This window comes from Triticum aestivum, chromosome 5A, assembly GCF_018294505.1.
Source record: "Triticum aestivum cultivar Chinese Spring chromosome 5A, IWGSC CS RefSeq v2.1, whole genome shotgun sequence".
NCBI classification, from domain to species: Eukaryota; Viridiplantae; Streptophyta; class Magnoliopsida; order Poales; family Poaceae; genus Triticum; species Triticum aestivum.
The window spans coordinates 360,063,537-360,081,572 of NC_057806.1; the positions used below are offsets into that span (position 1 = coordinate 360,063,537).

Below are 18,036 nucleotides of genomic sequence, written 5' to 3' on the forward strand. Positions count from 1 at the left end.
GCACTGTGCTATTACACAGGTGCCCCTGGCGATTCGCATCTGAAGAACACGTGGCCAGTATGTGGAATTTTGGGGTTTGTTCCACGTCCCACGCACGCCTGGATTGTCGGGTGGTCGTTCCTACTTCTCCGGATTTCATGTGGAGGAATGAGCATTGAAAACGGACTTAATGGTTGTCTCTGTATCTTCTACTGACAAGGACACAGAGAAGACATTCGACAGTTTCAATAGAATGCATATGACTTGGAGAGATAGAGTTTGAGATAGAAAGCATAGAGAAGTTGGGGTCCGATCACATTCACTTAGTTCAAAAGATTCAACACGAAGACATAGCTATAAGTGAATGTTGTAGAGGACAGAACACTAGCATATATATACATATATCTATAATCAACATAGTGAAGATAATCATGAAAATATGTTGAGTTCGAAGCCAAACCAAATGTGAAGACATTGCAAGGTAATGCCATGAGTGAAGCACTTCAAAATAGAATGTTTGGTGGTGGCGTTACCCACTGTATAGGAAGTATTAGACCCAGACACGGCGTACAATTATCGTGGCGCTCCGAAGTCAAATTCCACATTAATGTATTCACACTTAGAATGTATGTCTTCATTGATTGAAGATATACTTTACTTTGTGTGTTGCACATCTAAGTCATCAATATGCATAAGGGTTAGGATGTGTGCCTGATCACAGGACATTTGAGGATTCTAAGATATTTAGCTCACACCGTAACTTGCAAAACCTCTTCTCATCCAAGGGCTTGGTGAAGATATCTGCCAATTGCTCTTCAGTGTTGACGTGTATGATATCAATGTCTTCCTTCACAACATGATCTCTAAGAAAGTGATGACGAATTTCAATGTGCTTTGTCTTTGAGTGCTGAACTGGGTTGTTGGCAATCTCGATGGCGCTTTCGTTGTCGCAGTAAAGTGGCACTTGCTTCAGATGAATGCCATAGTCTTTGAGTGTTTGCTTCATCCACAGAAGCTAAGCGCAGCAAGATCCAGCAGCAATGTATTCAGATTCAGCAGTGGAGAGAGATACACAGTTCTGCTTCTTTGAAGACCAGCATACAAGTGATCATCCTAGAAAGTGACATGTGCCTGATGTAGACTTGCGATCAACTTTGTCACCAGCATAATCAGCATCCGAGAATCCAACCAGATCAAACTTTGAGCCCTTTGGATACCATAATCCTAGAGTTGGGGTGTGAGCCAAATATCGAAGAATTCGCTTCACAGCTAAGTGATGCGACTCCTTTGGTGCCGCTTGAAATCGAGCACACATGCAAACACTAAGCATAATATCTGGCCTAGATGCACATAGATAAAGTAAAGAACCAATCATGGAGCGGTATACCTTTTGATCGAACTCTTTACCATTGTCGTCAGGACCCAGATGATATTTGGCTGGCATTGGTGTTGTGAAGCCTTTGCAGTCTTGCATACCGAACTTCTTCAGGCAATCTTTGAGATACTTCTCTTGAGATATGAAGATGCCATTGCATTGTTGTCGTATTTGAAGACCAAGGAAGAACTTCAGCTCCCCCATCATGGACATCTGATATTGCTCTTGCATCATATATCCAAACTCTTCACTGTACTTCTGATTGGTGCAGCCGAAGATAATGTCATCCACATATATTTGGCACACAAACAGTTCACCATCATATGTCTTCGTGAAAAGAGTGGGATCTAGGGAACCAGGTATGAAGCCTTTGCTCTTCAGGAAGTATTTGAGTGTGTCATACCAGGCCCTAGGGGCTTGTTTGAGGCCATACAGTGCCTTGTTGAGCTTGTATACCATGTGAGGATGTTTTGGATTTTCAAAGCCAGGCGGTTGTGCAACATACACTTCTTCTTCAATCTTGCCATTGAGAAAGGCACTCTTCACATCCATTTGATATAGAAGTATGTTATGATGATTTGCATAGGCCAGCAGTATGCGTATGGCTTCAAGTCTAGCCACAGGAGCAAATGTTTCATCGAAGTCAATGCCTTCCACTTGAGTGTATCCTTGAGCAATGAGACGAGCTTTGTTTCTGACAACTTGACCATGCTCATCTTGCTTGTTGCAGTATATTCATTTGGTGCCTATTATATTGTGCTTCCGTGGATCAGGACGCTTAACCAGTTCCCATACATTATTCAGCTCAAACTGTTGAAGCTCTTCTTGCATAGCTTGAATCCATTCAGGTTCCATGAAGGCTTCTTCAATTTTCTTGGGTTCTGATATTGAGACGAATGCGAAGTGCCCACAGAAATTTGCTAGCTGAGTTGCCCTTGAACGAGTGAGTGGACCAGGTGCATTGATGCTATCAATTATTATTTCAATTTGCACTTCATTGGCAACGCGAGGATGTACAGGGCGAAGACTTTGCTCTTGCTGTTCATTGTCGTTGTTGGAAGGAAGGTCTTCAGGCTGAGCATTGTCTTCATGTTGATCAGGTGCTGAAATGATAAGTTCTTCTTCAGGATGAGCTTCAGAAGGTATAATTTCTCCAGTTCCCATTAGCTTGATTGATTCACTGGATGGAACTTCATCTAGCACACTTGGCAGCTGCTCTCTTTGTGAACCGTTGGTCTCATCGAACCGCACATCCACTGTTTCAACCACTTTGTAATGAAAGAGATTGAAGACTCTGTAGGAGTGTGAATCCTTTCCATATCCAAGCATAAAACCCTCATGTGCTTTTGGTGCAAATTTTGAGGTGTGATGTGGGTCCTTGATCCAGCACCTTGCGCCAAATACTCTGAAGTAACTGACATTTGGCTTCTTGCCAGTAAGGAGCTCATAAGATGTCTTGTTCAGTAGCTTGTGAAGATAAACACGATTGATTGTATGGCATGCGGTATCAATGGCTTCGGGCCAGAATTTTCTTGGGGTTTTGTATTCATCTAGCATCGTTCTGGCCATCTCAATTAGTGTTCTGTTCTTGCGTTCGACGACGCCATTCTGCTGTGGCGTGTATGGGGCTGAGAATTCATGTGTGATGCCCAAGGTATCAAGATATGTATCAAGGCCAGTGTTCTTGAATTCAGTGCCATTGTCACTTCTGATGTGTTTTATCTTGGCGCCAAAATTGTTCATAGCTCGATTGGCGAAGCGTCTGAAGACATCCTGCACTTCAGTCTTGTAAAGGATTATGTGCACCCAAGTATATCTAGTATAATCATCAACAATAACAAAGCCATAGAGGCAAGCAGTAGTAGTTAGAGTTGAGTAATGAGTGGGACCGAAAAGATCCATGTGAAGCAGTTCGAAGGGTTGAGTAGTAGTCATGATTGTCTTCGAGGGATGTTTGGCCCTCGTCATCTTCCCTGCTTCACAGGCACCGCATAAGTGGTCTTTCTTGAACTTTACGTCCTCGATGCCTATGACATGCTTCTTCTTCGCAAGGGTGTGGAGGTTCCTCATGCAAGCATGTCCAAGCCTCCGATGCCAGAGCCAGCATTCTGAAGCCTTTGCTAGAAGACATACTGCAAGCTGTGGCCCTACTGAGAAATCTACCACGTACAAATCATCTTTTCGATACCCTTCAAACACTAGAGACTTGTCAGATTCCATTACTACAAGGCAACGATATTTTCCAAACATTACGATCATGTTCAAATCGCAAAGCATTGAGACAGACATTAAGTTGAAGCCAAGGGATTCAACAAGCATGACTTTATCCATGTGTTGATCCCTTGAGATTGCAACTCTACCTAGACCCAATACCTTACTTTTACCAGTGTCAGCAAATGTGATGTGGCTCTTGTCGGATGGATGTAAGGTTGAGTCCATAAGAAGACTTCTTTTGCCAGTCGTGTGATTTGTACACCCACTGTCAATAATCCATTCTGAAGACGCTGGTGTCGTACCCTACAGTGCAGTTAGGGGGATAGGCTTCACCAAGAGCATTGTGAAGCAAAAACATTTGACGAACCAGTGGGTTATGAAAGCTTAGATCTAGGTTAGGACTAATAGGGAGAGTAGCAAGCGATTCAGGTACGAAGTACATAGTAAGACCATTTGGGCATTTGATCTTGCGCCCTACCAGATGTTTAAGGTCCCCAGCAATAGCGTCAGACGATTTTGGTTTTCTGCTGGAGACCTTTCCCTGCAAAAGAGAGTTAAGCCTTCTTAACCACCCACATCTTCAAGGGTGGCTTAGAAGCAATAAGTCTAAGTGCAGCATCTGAGAATTTTGGCTTTGAAGCCTTAGCAAACAGTCTTGCAGGCGGACAATAGTACTCATAAGAATAAGCAGAATAGTTCTTGGTCTTATGAACATGGCGGTTTGATGAACCGCTCTCATATTCATATGCTTGAGTATGATTTTCCTGCAAAACACTTGCGTTAGTGCGACTCAGGTGAGTCCTCTGTCTGTATGAAGCCTTTGGACCGTATGAAGCCTTTGGTCTGAGGTTTGTCTTCTTCACGTGAGGTGTCATGATGACATTCACAGGAAGACTCTCCAGACACCTTTTTGGAACCCAGATCTTCTTCATAGGCGGTCCATTCCTGCAGTTAGTACCAATGTACCTGGCAAACACTTCACCATTCCGATTCTTAAACAGTATATAGTTTGCATCAAAGGATTCATCAATGATAATGGGGTTAGCACAAGTGAAGCCAGATAGATTGGATGGATCTGCTGAAGGTTCCTTTGCATCAACCCACATGGTTTTGGGGTACTGCTCAGGTTTCCAGTAAGAGCCATCTGCATTCATTTTCCTTACGAACCCTACACCCTCTTTCCTAGGGTTTCGGTTCAGAATCTGCTTTTTCAGGACATCACATAGCGTCTGATGCCCTTTAAGACTTTTGTACATCCTTGTTTCAAGCAATGTCTTCAACCTAGCATTCTCATCAGCAATAGCGGTGGTATCCTCAGCAAAGGGGTTAGTTACCGCATCAACAGTTGAAGATATTGCAACAGTAGTAGCAGTAGAACATTCAACAACAGAAATAGCATTATCACGCTCAATGCATTTAAGACATGGTGGTTCAAATCCTTCCTGAGCGGGACTGATCTGTTTGGCGCGAAGTGACTCGTTTTCCGTTTGAAGATCTTCATGAACCGCTCTCAATTTCTCAAGATCTTGCTTCCTTTGAAGATAATCATAGGAAAGCTTTTCATGAGTTGTTGAGAGAGTTTCATGACGACTTTCAAGTTCCTGATACTTAACGTGAAGATATTTTATGTCTTCAATTAAGGATTCAAATCGAGTCATTTCAGCACCTAACAGATCATCGCTTCTGTCTAACAGTTTTTGAATATGTTCCATAGCTTTTTGTTGTTCAATTGCAATTTTATCAAGTGTTTTGTAGCTAGGTTTTGAACCACAATCAGAGTCATCGTCACTAGATGTTTGATAGTGAGTAGTGCATGAGTTTACCTTGGCACCGCGTGCCATGAAGCAGTAGGTAGAAGCGGAGTAGTCCTTGTCATTTGCATCGGTGTCGGTGATGAAGTCATTGTCTTCAGTGTTGAAGATGGACTTGGCAACGTATGCTGTAGCCAGACTTGCGACGCCTGAGTCGGATTCCTCCTCAGACTCCACCTCCGCCTCCTCATAAGCAAACTCCTCCTCTGAATCCATTTCCTTGCCAACAAACGCACGTGCCTTGCTAGATGAGCTCTTCTTGTGTGATGAAGACTTTGAAGAAGACTTGGAAGAAGACTTTGAGTATTTCTTCTTCTTCTTCTTGTCGTCAGAGTCATATTCCTTGCTCTTCTTCTTCTTTTTGTTCTCATTGTCCCACTGTGGACACTCAGAGATGAAGTGGCCAAGTTTCCTGCACTTGTGACATGTTTTCTTCTTGAACTTGATCGGGAAGACTTTCTGAAGCCTTTCTTCTTGGTGAATTTTTGGAACTTCTTGACAAGCATAGCAAGTTCCCTTCCAATGTCTTCAGGGTCATCAGAACTACTTTCAGATTCTTCTTCAGATGAGGAGACAGCTTTTGCCTTCAAGGCACGAGTTCGCCCATAGTTTGGACCGTAGATCTCTCTTTTCTCCGAAAGCTGAAACTCATGTGTGTTGAGCCTCTCAAGTATGTCAGACGGATCGAGTGTCTTGAAATCAGGACGTTCTTGAATCATCAGGGCCAGGATGTCAAACGAACTATCAAGTGATCTCAGCAGCGTCTTGACGACTTCGTGTTTGGTAATCTCAGTGGCGCCGAGGGCTTGAAGCTCATTTGTGATGTCAGTGAGTCGGTCAAATGTGTGCTGGACATTCTCATTGTCATTTCGCTTGAAGCGGTTGAAGAGGTTGCGAAGGACACTGATTCTCTGATCTCTCTGGGTTGAGATGCCTTCATTGACCTTGGAGAGCCAGTCCCAGACCAGCTTGGATGTCTTCAAGGCACTCACACGGCCATACTGTCCTTTGGTCAGATGACCACAAATGATATTCTTGGCAGTAGAGTCCAGTTGAACGAATTTCTTGACATCAGCAGCAGTGACACCTTCTCCAGCCTTGGGAACGCCGTTCTCGACGACATACCATAGGTCGACGTCAATGGCTTCAAGATGCATACACATCTTATTCTTCCAGTAGGGATATTCAGTTCCATCGAAGACGGGGCACGCAGCGGAGACTTTAATTATCCCTGCAGTCGACATAGCTAAAACTCCAGGTGGTTAAACCGAATCACACAGAAAAAGGGAGCACCTTGCTCTGATACCAATTGAAAGTGCGTTATATCGACTAGAGGGGGGGTGAATAGGCGATTTTTATGAAAGTCTTCAGAACATGGGAGTTTTGAAGACAAACTATAAAATTAAACCTATTACCATGCAGCGGAAGGTAGGCTACACTAGGCAAACCATAGTCAAGTATTCAATGAAGTGAAATCACAAAGACTAATAGCAGCTAGGTAGTAAGGATCAGGTAGGAAGATGTTGTGAAGCCAAACAGAACACGCAGTCACTCAGTGAAGACAAATGATAGAGCAAACATACAATGACTTCACAAGGAGTAACAATAAGTAAAGTGAAGTGAAGATGAAACCAGTGACTCGTTGAAGATAATGATGTGTTGGACCAGTTCCAGTTGCTGTGACAACTGTACGTCTGGTTGGAGCGGCTAGGTATTTAAACCTTAGGACATAGAGTTAGGGACACCAAGTCCTGAACACGCAGCTCAGGACACCCAATCCTCACCGTATTCTCCTTGAGCTAAGGTCACATAGACCTCGCCCAATCACTCTGGTAAGTCTTCAAGGTAGACTCCCAAACCTTCACAGACTTCGTTCACTGGCAATCCACAATGTCTCTTGGATGCTCAGAACGCGACGCCTAACCGGCTGGAGGATGCACAGTCCTCAAGTGTAATAAGTCTTCAGATCACACAGACAAGAAGACTTAAGTGATGCCCAATTCTCTCTGGCTCTGGTGGTTAGGGTTTTATCCTCGCAGGGAATTCTCTCTCAAAGGCTTCGAGGTGGGTTGCTCTCAAACGACAAAAGCCATACTTTCAATCTGAGTAGCCAACCGTTTATGGTTGTAGGGGGTGGGCTATTTATAGCCACTTGGCAACCCGACCTGATTTGTCCGAAATGACCCTGGGTCACTAAGGAACTGACACGTGTCCCAACGGTCAGATTTCAAACTCACACGGCAACTTTACTTGGGCTACAAGCAAAGCTGACTTGTCCGACTCTGGACAAGATTCGCTCTCATAGTCTTCACTCGAAGACATAGGTTTTTGGTTTAGGCATCACTTCAGTCATTCTGACTGGTTCTCTTGGACCCCACTTAACAGTACGGTGGTTCCTATGACTCAACACAAAAGAAAAAGAACTATGAAAGATCTAAGTCTTCGAGCTCCATAGGCTTCGTATCGTGTCTTCTCTTGTCATAGTCTTCAATGTGAATATCTTCATATACCACCTTTGACTTCAATGTCTTCATAAAGTTTTAGGGGTCATCTCTGGTAGTAAAACTGAATCAATGAGGGACTTCTACCTGTGTTATCCTGCAATTCTCACAAACACATTAGTCCCTCAACTAGGTTTGTCGTCAATACTCCAAAACCAACTAGGGGTGGCACTAGATGCACTTACAAAAAGAATAAAAAGAAACAAAAAGTTCATATTGATCTTATTGAGAGTAATGACTTAACATAGAAAGAGTATGATGATTAAAAGTTGTTGGGAGTTGGCAGACATAGCTTTGGTCATTGTTGCAATTAATAGGAAGTAATAAGGAAAGAGAGGTTTTCACATATAGATATATTATCATTGACATCTTTTATGATTGGGAACACTCATTAAAATATGACATGCTAAAGAGTTGATGTTGGACAAGGAAGACAACGTAATGAGTTATGTCTTTCTTATATCTGAGATAAAGTATGTTGTCATGGATCCTCTAAGTTGTTGAGCTTGCCTTTACCCCTCATGCTAGCCAAATTCTCAACACCAAGTATAAATACTACTTGTGCTTCCAAATACCCTTAAACCAGTTTTGCCATGAGAGTCCACCATATCTACCTATGGATTGAGTAAGATCCTTCAAGTAAGTTGTCATCGGTGCAAAGCAATAAAAATTGCTCTAAATATGTATGATTGATTGGTGTGGGAGAAATAAGCTTTATACGATCTTGTGATGTGGAAGTAATAAAAGCGAAGGACTGCATAATAAAGGTTCATATCACAAGGGGCAATATAACGTGACGTTCTTTCGCATTGAGATTTTGTGCATCCAACCATAAAAGCGCATGGAAACCTCTGCTTCCCTCTGCGAAGGGCCTATCCCTAGGGCGCCCCCCCTACCTCGTGGGCCCCCTGGTGGCTCTCCGACGTCCATCTTCTCCTATATGAAGTCTTTCGATGAGAAAAAAATAAGAAGCAATCTTTTGGGACGAGACTTCGCCGCCACGAGGCGGAACCAATCTAGAGCTTCGACAGAGTTGTTCCACCAGGGAAACTTCCCTCCGGGAGGGGGAAATCATCACCATCGTCATCACCAACGCTCCTCTCATCGGGAGAGGGCAATCTCCATCAACATCTTCACCAGCACCATCTCATCTCCAAACCCTAGTTCATCTCTTGTATCCAATTCTTGTCTCAAAGTCCGGGATTGGTGCTAGTAGGTTGCTAGTAGTGTTGATTACTCCTTGTAGTTGATGCTAGTTGGTTTATTTGGTGGAAGATCATATGTTCAGATCCTACATGCATATTATTACCCCTCTGATTATGAACATGAATATGCTTTGTGAGTAATTACGTTCGTTCCTGAGGACAAGGGAGAAGTCTTGCTATGAGTAGTCATGTGAATTTGGTATTCGTTTGATATTTTGATAAGATGTATGTTGTCTAGCCTCTAGTGGTGTTATGTGAACGTCGACTACATAACACTTCACCATTATTTGGGCCTAGAGGAAGGCATTGTGAAGTAATAAGTAGATGATGGGTTGCTAGAGTGATAGAAGCTTAAACCCTAGTTTATGCGTTGCTTCGTAAGGGGCTAATTTGGATCCATATGTTTGAAGCTATGGTTAGGTTTACCTTAATACTTTTGTTGTAGTTGCGGATGCTTGCAATAGAGGTTAATCATAAGTGGGATGCTTGTTCAAGTAAGAACAACACCCAAGCATCGGTCCACCCACATATCAAATTATCAAATTATCAAATTATCAAAGTATCAAACTAGCTTGACGATATTCCCATGTGTCCTCGGGAGCGCTTTTTCTATTATAAGAGTTTGTTCCGTCTTGTCCTTTGCTACAAAAAGGATTGGTCCACCTTGCTGCACCTTATTTACTTTTGTTACTTGTTGCTCGTTACAATTTACCTTATTACAAAACTATCTGTTACCACTTATTTTAGTACTTGCAGAGAATACCTTACTGAAAACCGCTTATCATTTCCTTTTGCTCCTCGTTGGGTTCGACACTCTTACTTATCGAAAGAACTATGATAGACCCCCTATACTTGTGGGTCATCAGCAGCGGCCAAGGGGTGTGGCTTGCCCCCCAAGCCAAGTGGGGCGCCCCCCACCCCTAGGGTTTCCAACCCTAGGCGCAGGGGGAGGCTCAAGGGGGGTGCACCAGCCCACCAGGGGCTGGTTCCCTTCCCCACTTCAGCCTATGGGGCCCTCCGGGATAGGTGGCCCCACCCGGTGGACCCCCGGGACCCTTTCGGTGGTCCCGGTACAATACCGGTGACCCCCGAAACTTTTCCGGTGGCCGAAACTGGGCTTCCTATATACAATTCTTCACCTCCGGACAATTCCAGAACTCCTCGTGACGTCCGGGATCTCATCCGGGACTCCGAACAACTTTCGGGTTACCGCATACTAATATCTCAAGAACCCTAGCGTCACCGAACCTTAAGTGTGTAGACCCTACGAGTTCGGGAGACACGCAAACATGACCGAGACGACTCTCCGGTCAATAACCAACAGCGAGATCTGGATACCCATGTTGGCTCCCACATACTCCTCGATGATCTCATCGGATGAACCACAATGTCAAGGATTCAATCAATCACGTATACAATTCCCTTTGTCAATCGGTACGTTACTCGCCCGAGACTCGATCGTCGGTATCCCAATACCTCGTTTAATCTCGTTACCGGCAAGTCACTTTACTCGTACCGTAATGCATGATCCCGTGATCAACCACTTGGTCACATTGATCTCATTATGATGATGCATTACCGATTGGGCCCAGAGATACCTCTCCGTCATACGGAGTGACAAATCCCAGTCTCGATTCATGCCAACCCAACAGACACTTTTGGAGATACCCGTAGTGCACCTTTATAGTCACCTAGTTACATTGTGACGTTTGGCACACCCAAAGCACTCCTACGGTATCCGGGAGTTGCACAATCTCATGGTCTAAGAAAATGATACTTGACATTCGGAAAAGCTCTAGCAAACAAACTACACGATCTTTGAGCTATGCTTAGGATTGGGTCTTGTCCATTACATCATTCTTCTAATGATGTGATCCCGTTATCAATGACATCTAATGTCCATAGTCAGGAAACCATGACTATCTTTTGATCAACGAGCTAGTCAACTAGAGGCTCACTAGGGACGTGTTGTGGTCTATGTATTCACACATGTATTACGATTTCCAGATAACACAATTATAGCATGAACAATAGACAATTATCATGAACAAGAAAATATAATAATAACCATTTTATTATTGCCTCTAGGGCATATTTCCAACATTTCTAGTGTGCTTATGATTTTACATATACAAGTTATTTCGAAGCACCTCTCATACACAATCAGCATGCTGCGTGTGGGCATGAAGACAAAAGTGACTCAACACTACTAATTACGGGGCTATTATTTTGGCAAGCTTAAACCCCTTCGTAGGAGGGCCTCCATGCATTCATTACCAGAATTATGGAACTAGTTTTTTTATTACTAAAACAAAACCATAGCCGGCTTTTCAACCAATGGATATAGGCAGAGACGAGAGTGGATTTTGTGTGCTTTGTAAAGAAAGGGTCCGAATTCTTGTCCTCGGCCATCTTTGCTTAGTATACTATTATTGAAACACGATTGTGCTTTGTGTGTATATAAAAAAGTTGTTATGTTTGTAAGTGTTTTGCTCATTTGTTTTTGTTGCAGCTACACCTTTTTGGTGCAACTGAAATTACTTTTATGCTATTATCTTTTATTTAGTGTAATTGCAATTTTTGCGGGATTGCAATTTTTGTGTGTAATTGCACCTTTTTTTCTGTGAATTTCTTGGGTTTTAGAACTAATACATGAATAAACAAATGTATTTTGTGTAACTTTAGGGTTAGAAGAAAAGCAAAAATAACAATTTATTGGTTCACATTTTCTTGGAACCCAAATAACCATTTAAATTTAGTAATTTTTTTTGTTTTGGTTAGCCTTAATACATGAAAGTGTTCAATCGGGACAAAAATTAAGCAAATGAAGGATCGACCGTGTTGCATTTATTTTCAGTAACTCGCTTCTTTTTCTTATTTTCTAGAATTCATTCCTAGACATCTTTTTTTATTTTGAAGGTTCAATTTTTTATTTATTTTGAATGCGTAAACATCAAAATTTGGGAACGGCATTCAATCATTCATCGTGAAAAACAGAAAATAAAATAATGGAAAAGCAAGCAAACCCATCGGCAACCGTCTCTCTCCGTCATCTTTCGCGTTGCGCGCTCTCACTGTCTCTGACAGATTGACCCCACACTCTCCCCTATATAAGGCCCCGCTTTCCCTTTTCCACCCCGCATTGACCTCGTCACCGGCCACCGGCCACCGGCACGCCAGACGCCATGGCTCCAAGACCTCCTCCCTTCTACCTCCTCGCCGTCGTCTTCTTCCTCCTCCCCGTCCAGCCACCGCCCACCGCCGACGCGGCGACCACCGTCGCCTTCTCCTTCCCGTCCTTCTCCCTCCGAAACCTCACCCTCCTCGGCGGGGCCTCGCTCCGCTCCGCCTCCGTGTCCCTCCCGCCGCCCTCCTCCCACGCCCTCTTCCCGCTCCCTCTCCCGTTTCCCCCTAACACCTCCTTCTCCACCTCCTTCCTCTTCGCCTCCCCGGCCTCCGCGCGCCCCGCCTCCCGCCTCTCCTTCGTGCTCCTCCCCGACCCGGTCGCCGCCGCCGAGGGCACGGGCGGGAACAGGTCTCTCCCGCTCGAGGTGTCGTTCGACGCGTCGAAGAATCGCGTGCACACGTCCTCCGCTGGCAAGCACGTCGGCGGGAACTCCACCGGGGCGGTGGACCTGCGGAACGGCAACGAGGTCGGTTCGTGGATCATCTACGACGCGCTCCGGCCTCGCCTGGAGGTGTTCCTTAGCCACGCGAGTCTGCGGCCGCCGACGCCCGCGCTGGTGGTATCCAACGCCACGGCCCTCGCGGCCCGCTTCGCGGAGTTCATGTTCGTCGGCTTCCAGGTCTCATGCTCGTCCGACAACGGGAGCACCGATGGCGGCTTCGTCATCCACAGCTGGAGCTTCCAGACGAACGGGCTGCGCGCCGTCGACCTCGCGTCCAGACCCTCGCACAGCGTGTCCGACAGCGTCCGCAGGGCCCCCGCGTCGGGGGATGTCGCTGTCGCCAGCCGTAAGGATGGGCACCGCAGAAGGCTTGCAATGGGGCTCGGCATTCCTTTGCCCATCGTGTTTCTCGGTGCAGTCATGGTGTTTGTGATATTGTCTATGAAGAAGTGGAGGTCTCGTCCTGGAGGGTTCAACGGCGGCGTCAGAGCAAAAGCAGCGGGCCATCCAAGGCAGTTCATGTACCAAGATCTCTTCTCGGCGACCAAGGGATTTGATCCTTCCCTAGTGGTTGGCAGTGGTGGTTTCGGTACTGTATACAAGGCGGTGTGCCCGCGCTCTGGGGTCACATATGCGGTCAAGCGCTCCAAGCAATCCACGGAGAGCCACAACGAGTTCACCGCCGAGCTTACCATAATCGCTGACCTGAAGCACCCTAATCTGGTTCAGCTGCGAGGGTGGTGCGCGGAGAAGGACGAGCTGCTGCTTGTGTATGAGTTCATGTCAAATGGCAGCCTGGACATGGCTCTCCACTCTTGCTCAGGTGTCCACCGTTATCCCATTCTCAACTGGGCTCGGCGCTACAATGTGGCAGTCGGCATTGCCTCTGCGGTTGCATACCTACATGAAGAACATGACAAGCAGGTGATCCACAGGGATATCAAGTGCAGTAACATACTTCTGGATTCGCATTTCAATCCCAAGTTGGGGGATTTTGGGCTTGCAAGGTTGAAGGATCCTAGTACCAGCCCTCGGTCAACCTTAGCAGCAGGGACTGTTGGTTACCTTGCCCCTGAGTACCTCCAGATGGGAAGAGCCACAGAAAAGAGCGATGTCTACAGCTATGGGGTTGTACTGCTGGAGATCTGCACACGAAGGCGGCCAATAGACCGAGAAGCTCCTGGCAGCATGAACATGCTGAATGTTGTTGATTGGGTTTGGAATTTGCACTCTAAGGGCAGACTTTTAGATGCTGTTGATATGAGCCTGAATGGGGAGTATGACACAGAGCAAATGACGAGGCTGCTTTTTCTAGGTTTGAGCTGTGTGAATCCCTTTTCAGAAGAGAGACCTGTCATGAGGAATGTTCTAGGCATACTGGAGGGCAAGAGTGAGCCACTGCCTGTTCCGAAAAAGAAGCCGCTGCTTGTTTTCATTTCAAATGCACCTATGGATCTTGAGGGGATAGTTTCTGAGTGCAATCAGAGTACAGTTTCAAGTGATCTCTTTGAGCTGAAAATCGATATAAACTAGGTAAGAAGTTTTTTGCAGGTATATAATGGCTTTCATATGTGATCCATATACTTTTACTTTGTGCATTCTGTTTAATCTATGATATTGCTGCTCAATTATGTTCTAGTCCAAATTATGCGAACAACTAGTCCATGTAGTCTATTGAATTTGAATGACGCTAGCATTAGCTCAGCACTTCAGCATGTTTAGTTTGTCAGTTAGTATTGTGGATGATTTATGAGACTAAGGCTGTGTTCGGCAATCGCCCGCTCCTTCATCAGGGAGCGGAGCGCGCGGAGCTACGTATTGGCCGCTCCCCAAATTTCTACTGAATGCCACTCCGCTCCGTGGAGGAGTTATGGAGCGGAGGGATTCAGCCTAAGTGTCCCTGAGGTTGAAGGAACAGATCCAGCTTCTCATATGTGTGTTGGCACCAGAACTGCTACCTGCTGATAGAAATCAATTGTAATTTGCACCAACACCGCCTCACTACAGCAGAGCGGTAGCTGAAGCACACGCTAGTGCTTTGATCTTTGCCTTGCTTGCAGCATTATCTAATGAAAAGAGTGTGCCAAATTGAGCTACTGCTTTTTATATTATAACATGCAGGAGCCCAAGATTGTACAAGATGAACAAACTGCTCTATACTGTGATTTTCCATGCTTGTATTATCAGATTTTCCATTCTTGATTCGTGAACTTCTGATGTGCAGGTAAAGCTGCCGCGAAGACTAATCATGTTGGCGAACTCTGAAGTTTTGGTGATAGTTTGTAGATGTTGACACTATCCCACTGCAGAAGGAAATATGGTTACGGCTCGGTGAGTTCGTGTTGAATTCTTTCATGGAGAACTCATGAATTCCAGAGGCCGTGTTGAACTCGGTGGAAAATACACTGATTACTTGGCATGTTTGTAGCACCATCCAGGATTTTTCCCTCTACATGTTTGTAAGACAGGCCGTCGAACATGTGTTTCTCCCTCATCTCTTGACAACGTTGTAAAGTTGCAGCTCTGTACAAAGGGGACAAATGCTACAGATTTCCTCCCAAACTTGCTACGTCTTATATGGGTTAAAAAGACGCTTATACCACGTACTTGCTGGCTTGCTGTGAATTCCTTGTTTTTATCCTTATCCTGATATTGTCAGGGTTCCACTTGAGTGCATGACCTGTATACCTGTTAAACATGTCTCTTTTATTCTCTCTTTTGCTTTGTCACTAAATTGGAATATGCATTTGATGATTCTTTTTTTTCTTTACGGAAGAAACATGCATTTGATGATAGGTGAATGAAGTTTTAGCTGACAGTTTTGTTGGCATAAAGTTATGACGTTGGTCATGTTCTGTAGGACAGATCTAAGATTCCTATGTTTATCATTCAAAATTGTGGGTTTGGCCTGGGTCATCTATCAAATCTAGGGGCGTTGGCTTCTCCACCAAACATGCGTATGACCTCACCCATGACCATGAGGAGGACCTCGATCAGCACTCCATCACCATCTGGAACACCAACGCCCCCATCAAGCTCAGGATCTTGGGATGGCTACTTCTCAAGGACAGGTTGAACTCCAAGACCAACCTCTACAACAAAAACATCCTTAACTCGACCGTCTGCCCCAATGCCAGGACCGTTTGAACTCCAAGGCCAACCTCTACAACAAAAACATCCTCCCACATCTTCCTCACCTGTCCTGCCGCTGCCCAAGTTCGGCTCCTGCTCGGCCTTCAGCCGCCTCCACTATCTTTGACATTTGGGATGTCAAGACCCCCTCCGGTCTTGATGCGAATATTTGGCCGGATGTCGCCATCACCATTCTTTGGAAGCTGCGGACTCGTGGAACGCCGCCACTTTCTGGAATGATCTCCATCCCCCTCCCTCACTGTCAGAAACATTGTAGCAGATTTCACTCTTTAGTGGTGTTTTAGATTTACTAAGCATGCTCAGAAGGCTGCCGCTGTGTCTTGGCGGCATTACCTTGCCTCACGCTCTAGCGCATCTCTGTAACAACTTGCCACGATGGCACCTTGAGCAGTGCATTCAGGTGGGGATCCTCTCCCCCTCTGTGATTGTTCAAAAAAAAGTATTCTGCATTGCATTGCAGAAAATTATACGCTTAAAAGGCGCACAAACGTGCGGTGGAGATGCATGCCATGAGATGGTGGCAATATCTCATAGAGTGGATTTTCAGAACCGCTACGTATGCAATCCAAATTTTGAAACTTAACGAAAATCATCTTAGTAAGTTTTAACAAATTATGAAAAAAAAATCAAGTAGAGGATGGATAGAAATTTAAAATTAGGATACACCTATTGATAAACACATGTAGTGTACCTTAAGTTTTGCTTCAACTTAGAAAAAAGGGTTGCTTATTATTTTCCTACACCAACGCTGACCCTGCCGTCAACCTATAGGGTAATGAAACACACACCACCAGCACACCCACTTATACGTTGGTTTGGATAAACATTTATGCAATATCTTCGTGGGGGTTACCCACAAAAAAAATAATCTTCGTGGGGCGCATGGTTTAACAAAGGTGTGTGATTGAAACACACATATTGAGCTAGTTATTTGTTTGTCACCCGCAAAAAAAGAGTTAATTGTTTGTCGCCGATTGTCTGGTGTGAAAATGATTTCTTAACTACACTATTTGCTTCAAAAAGCGACGGGATAATGTTACCCAAACAAATAAAAAAGCAAGTATTAATTCCGCCTTGAATATCTCATAGATACTATATCCAATCAGTATCATTAGACTTGTCATGAAAAATTGAATTTTATTAATTTTATATTGTAGATATTCATATTTTATTCTATAATATTGATCAAAAATACTTATATTTGACTTTTACGAAAATTGATGCATCTTATATTCTACTTCCTCCGCCCCATAGTATAAGAGCATTTTTTACGTTAATATTACTAGCAAATATGCCTGTCGTTGCAATGGGAGAAAAACTATCAGATTATGCAGCCGCGGTAGATTTAAAAAGGTCTGAATCAAATGCAAGGGTGAGGTAAGGACTTTTAAAATGTCATTTCACAAAGTATGTCTGAGTGATCCCATGATGATATAAGGGTTTATAAATTCATTTCAAAAACTAAAAATGTGTTGGTCTCATCACGACTTGATTTCCTAAGGCGCCACAACGAAATATGTTTTGGCTGAGCAAATTGCATTGATGAACCCTGCTTGAGCTAGACTGATGAATGATGTATCTCGCCTTAACCTAGCATAGCGGTGTTTACCGCAACCAGTACTGTGGTACCAGAGTTAACATAGATGTATATGGAGGCGAAATAGACATTTAGTCATTTTCATATACTCCCTCCGTTCTGAATTACTTGTCTTGAATTTGTCTAGATACGGATGTATCTAGACTCATTTTAGTGCTAGATACCTCTGTATCTAGACAAATCTAAGACAAGTAATTCGAAACGGAAGGAGTAGTTTACAAAAACTAACCTATAGGAAGTTGTGTCAATTTTTTGGGGGCTCAACGTTGTATAAAACATGAAACCTTTTTTTTACCCGACTTGAGGGACTAAATAAAATCATAAAACAACCTCCACAGATTCCCTAATAAAACCTCAACGTAAGCGACAATTTGTTTTGTTCATTATTTTATGGATTTGTTTTAATTTTTATGAACATTTTCTATAAAAAATTGTTCAAATTCCCGAATATTTTTTGAATATTGGATCATTTTTTAAATCATGAACATTTTTATATATCATGAACATTTATTTGGAATTGTGAATTTGTTTATAATATATGAACAATTTGTTGAAATCATGAACATTTTATG

The 18,036-nt window shown here is 44.0% G+C and overlaps 1 protein-coding gene across 1 annotated transcript; it reads left to right on the forward strand.

Moving 5' to 3' along the window:
- The first annotated feature begins 12,240 nt into the window (after positions 1–12,240).
- On the forward strand, positions 12,241–15,348 carry LOC123106916 (probable L-type lectin-domain containing receptor kinase S.7). The gene is made up of 2 exons (XM_044528947.1): positions 12,241–14,247; positions 14,939–15,348. The coding sequence occupies exon 1, from the start codon at positions 12,271–12,273 to the stop codon at positions 14,245–14,247; it is 1,977 nt and encodes a 658-aa protein (XP_044384882.1). The 5' UTR covers positions 12,241–12,270; the 3' UTR covers positions 14,939–15,348.
- The last annotated feature ends 2,688 nt before the right edge of the window (positions 15,349–18,036 follow it).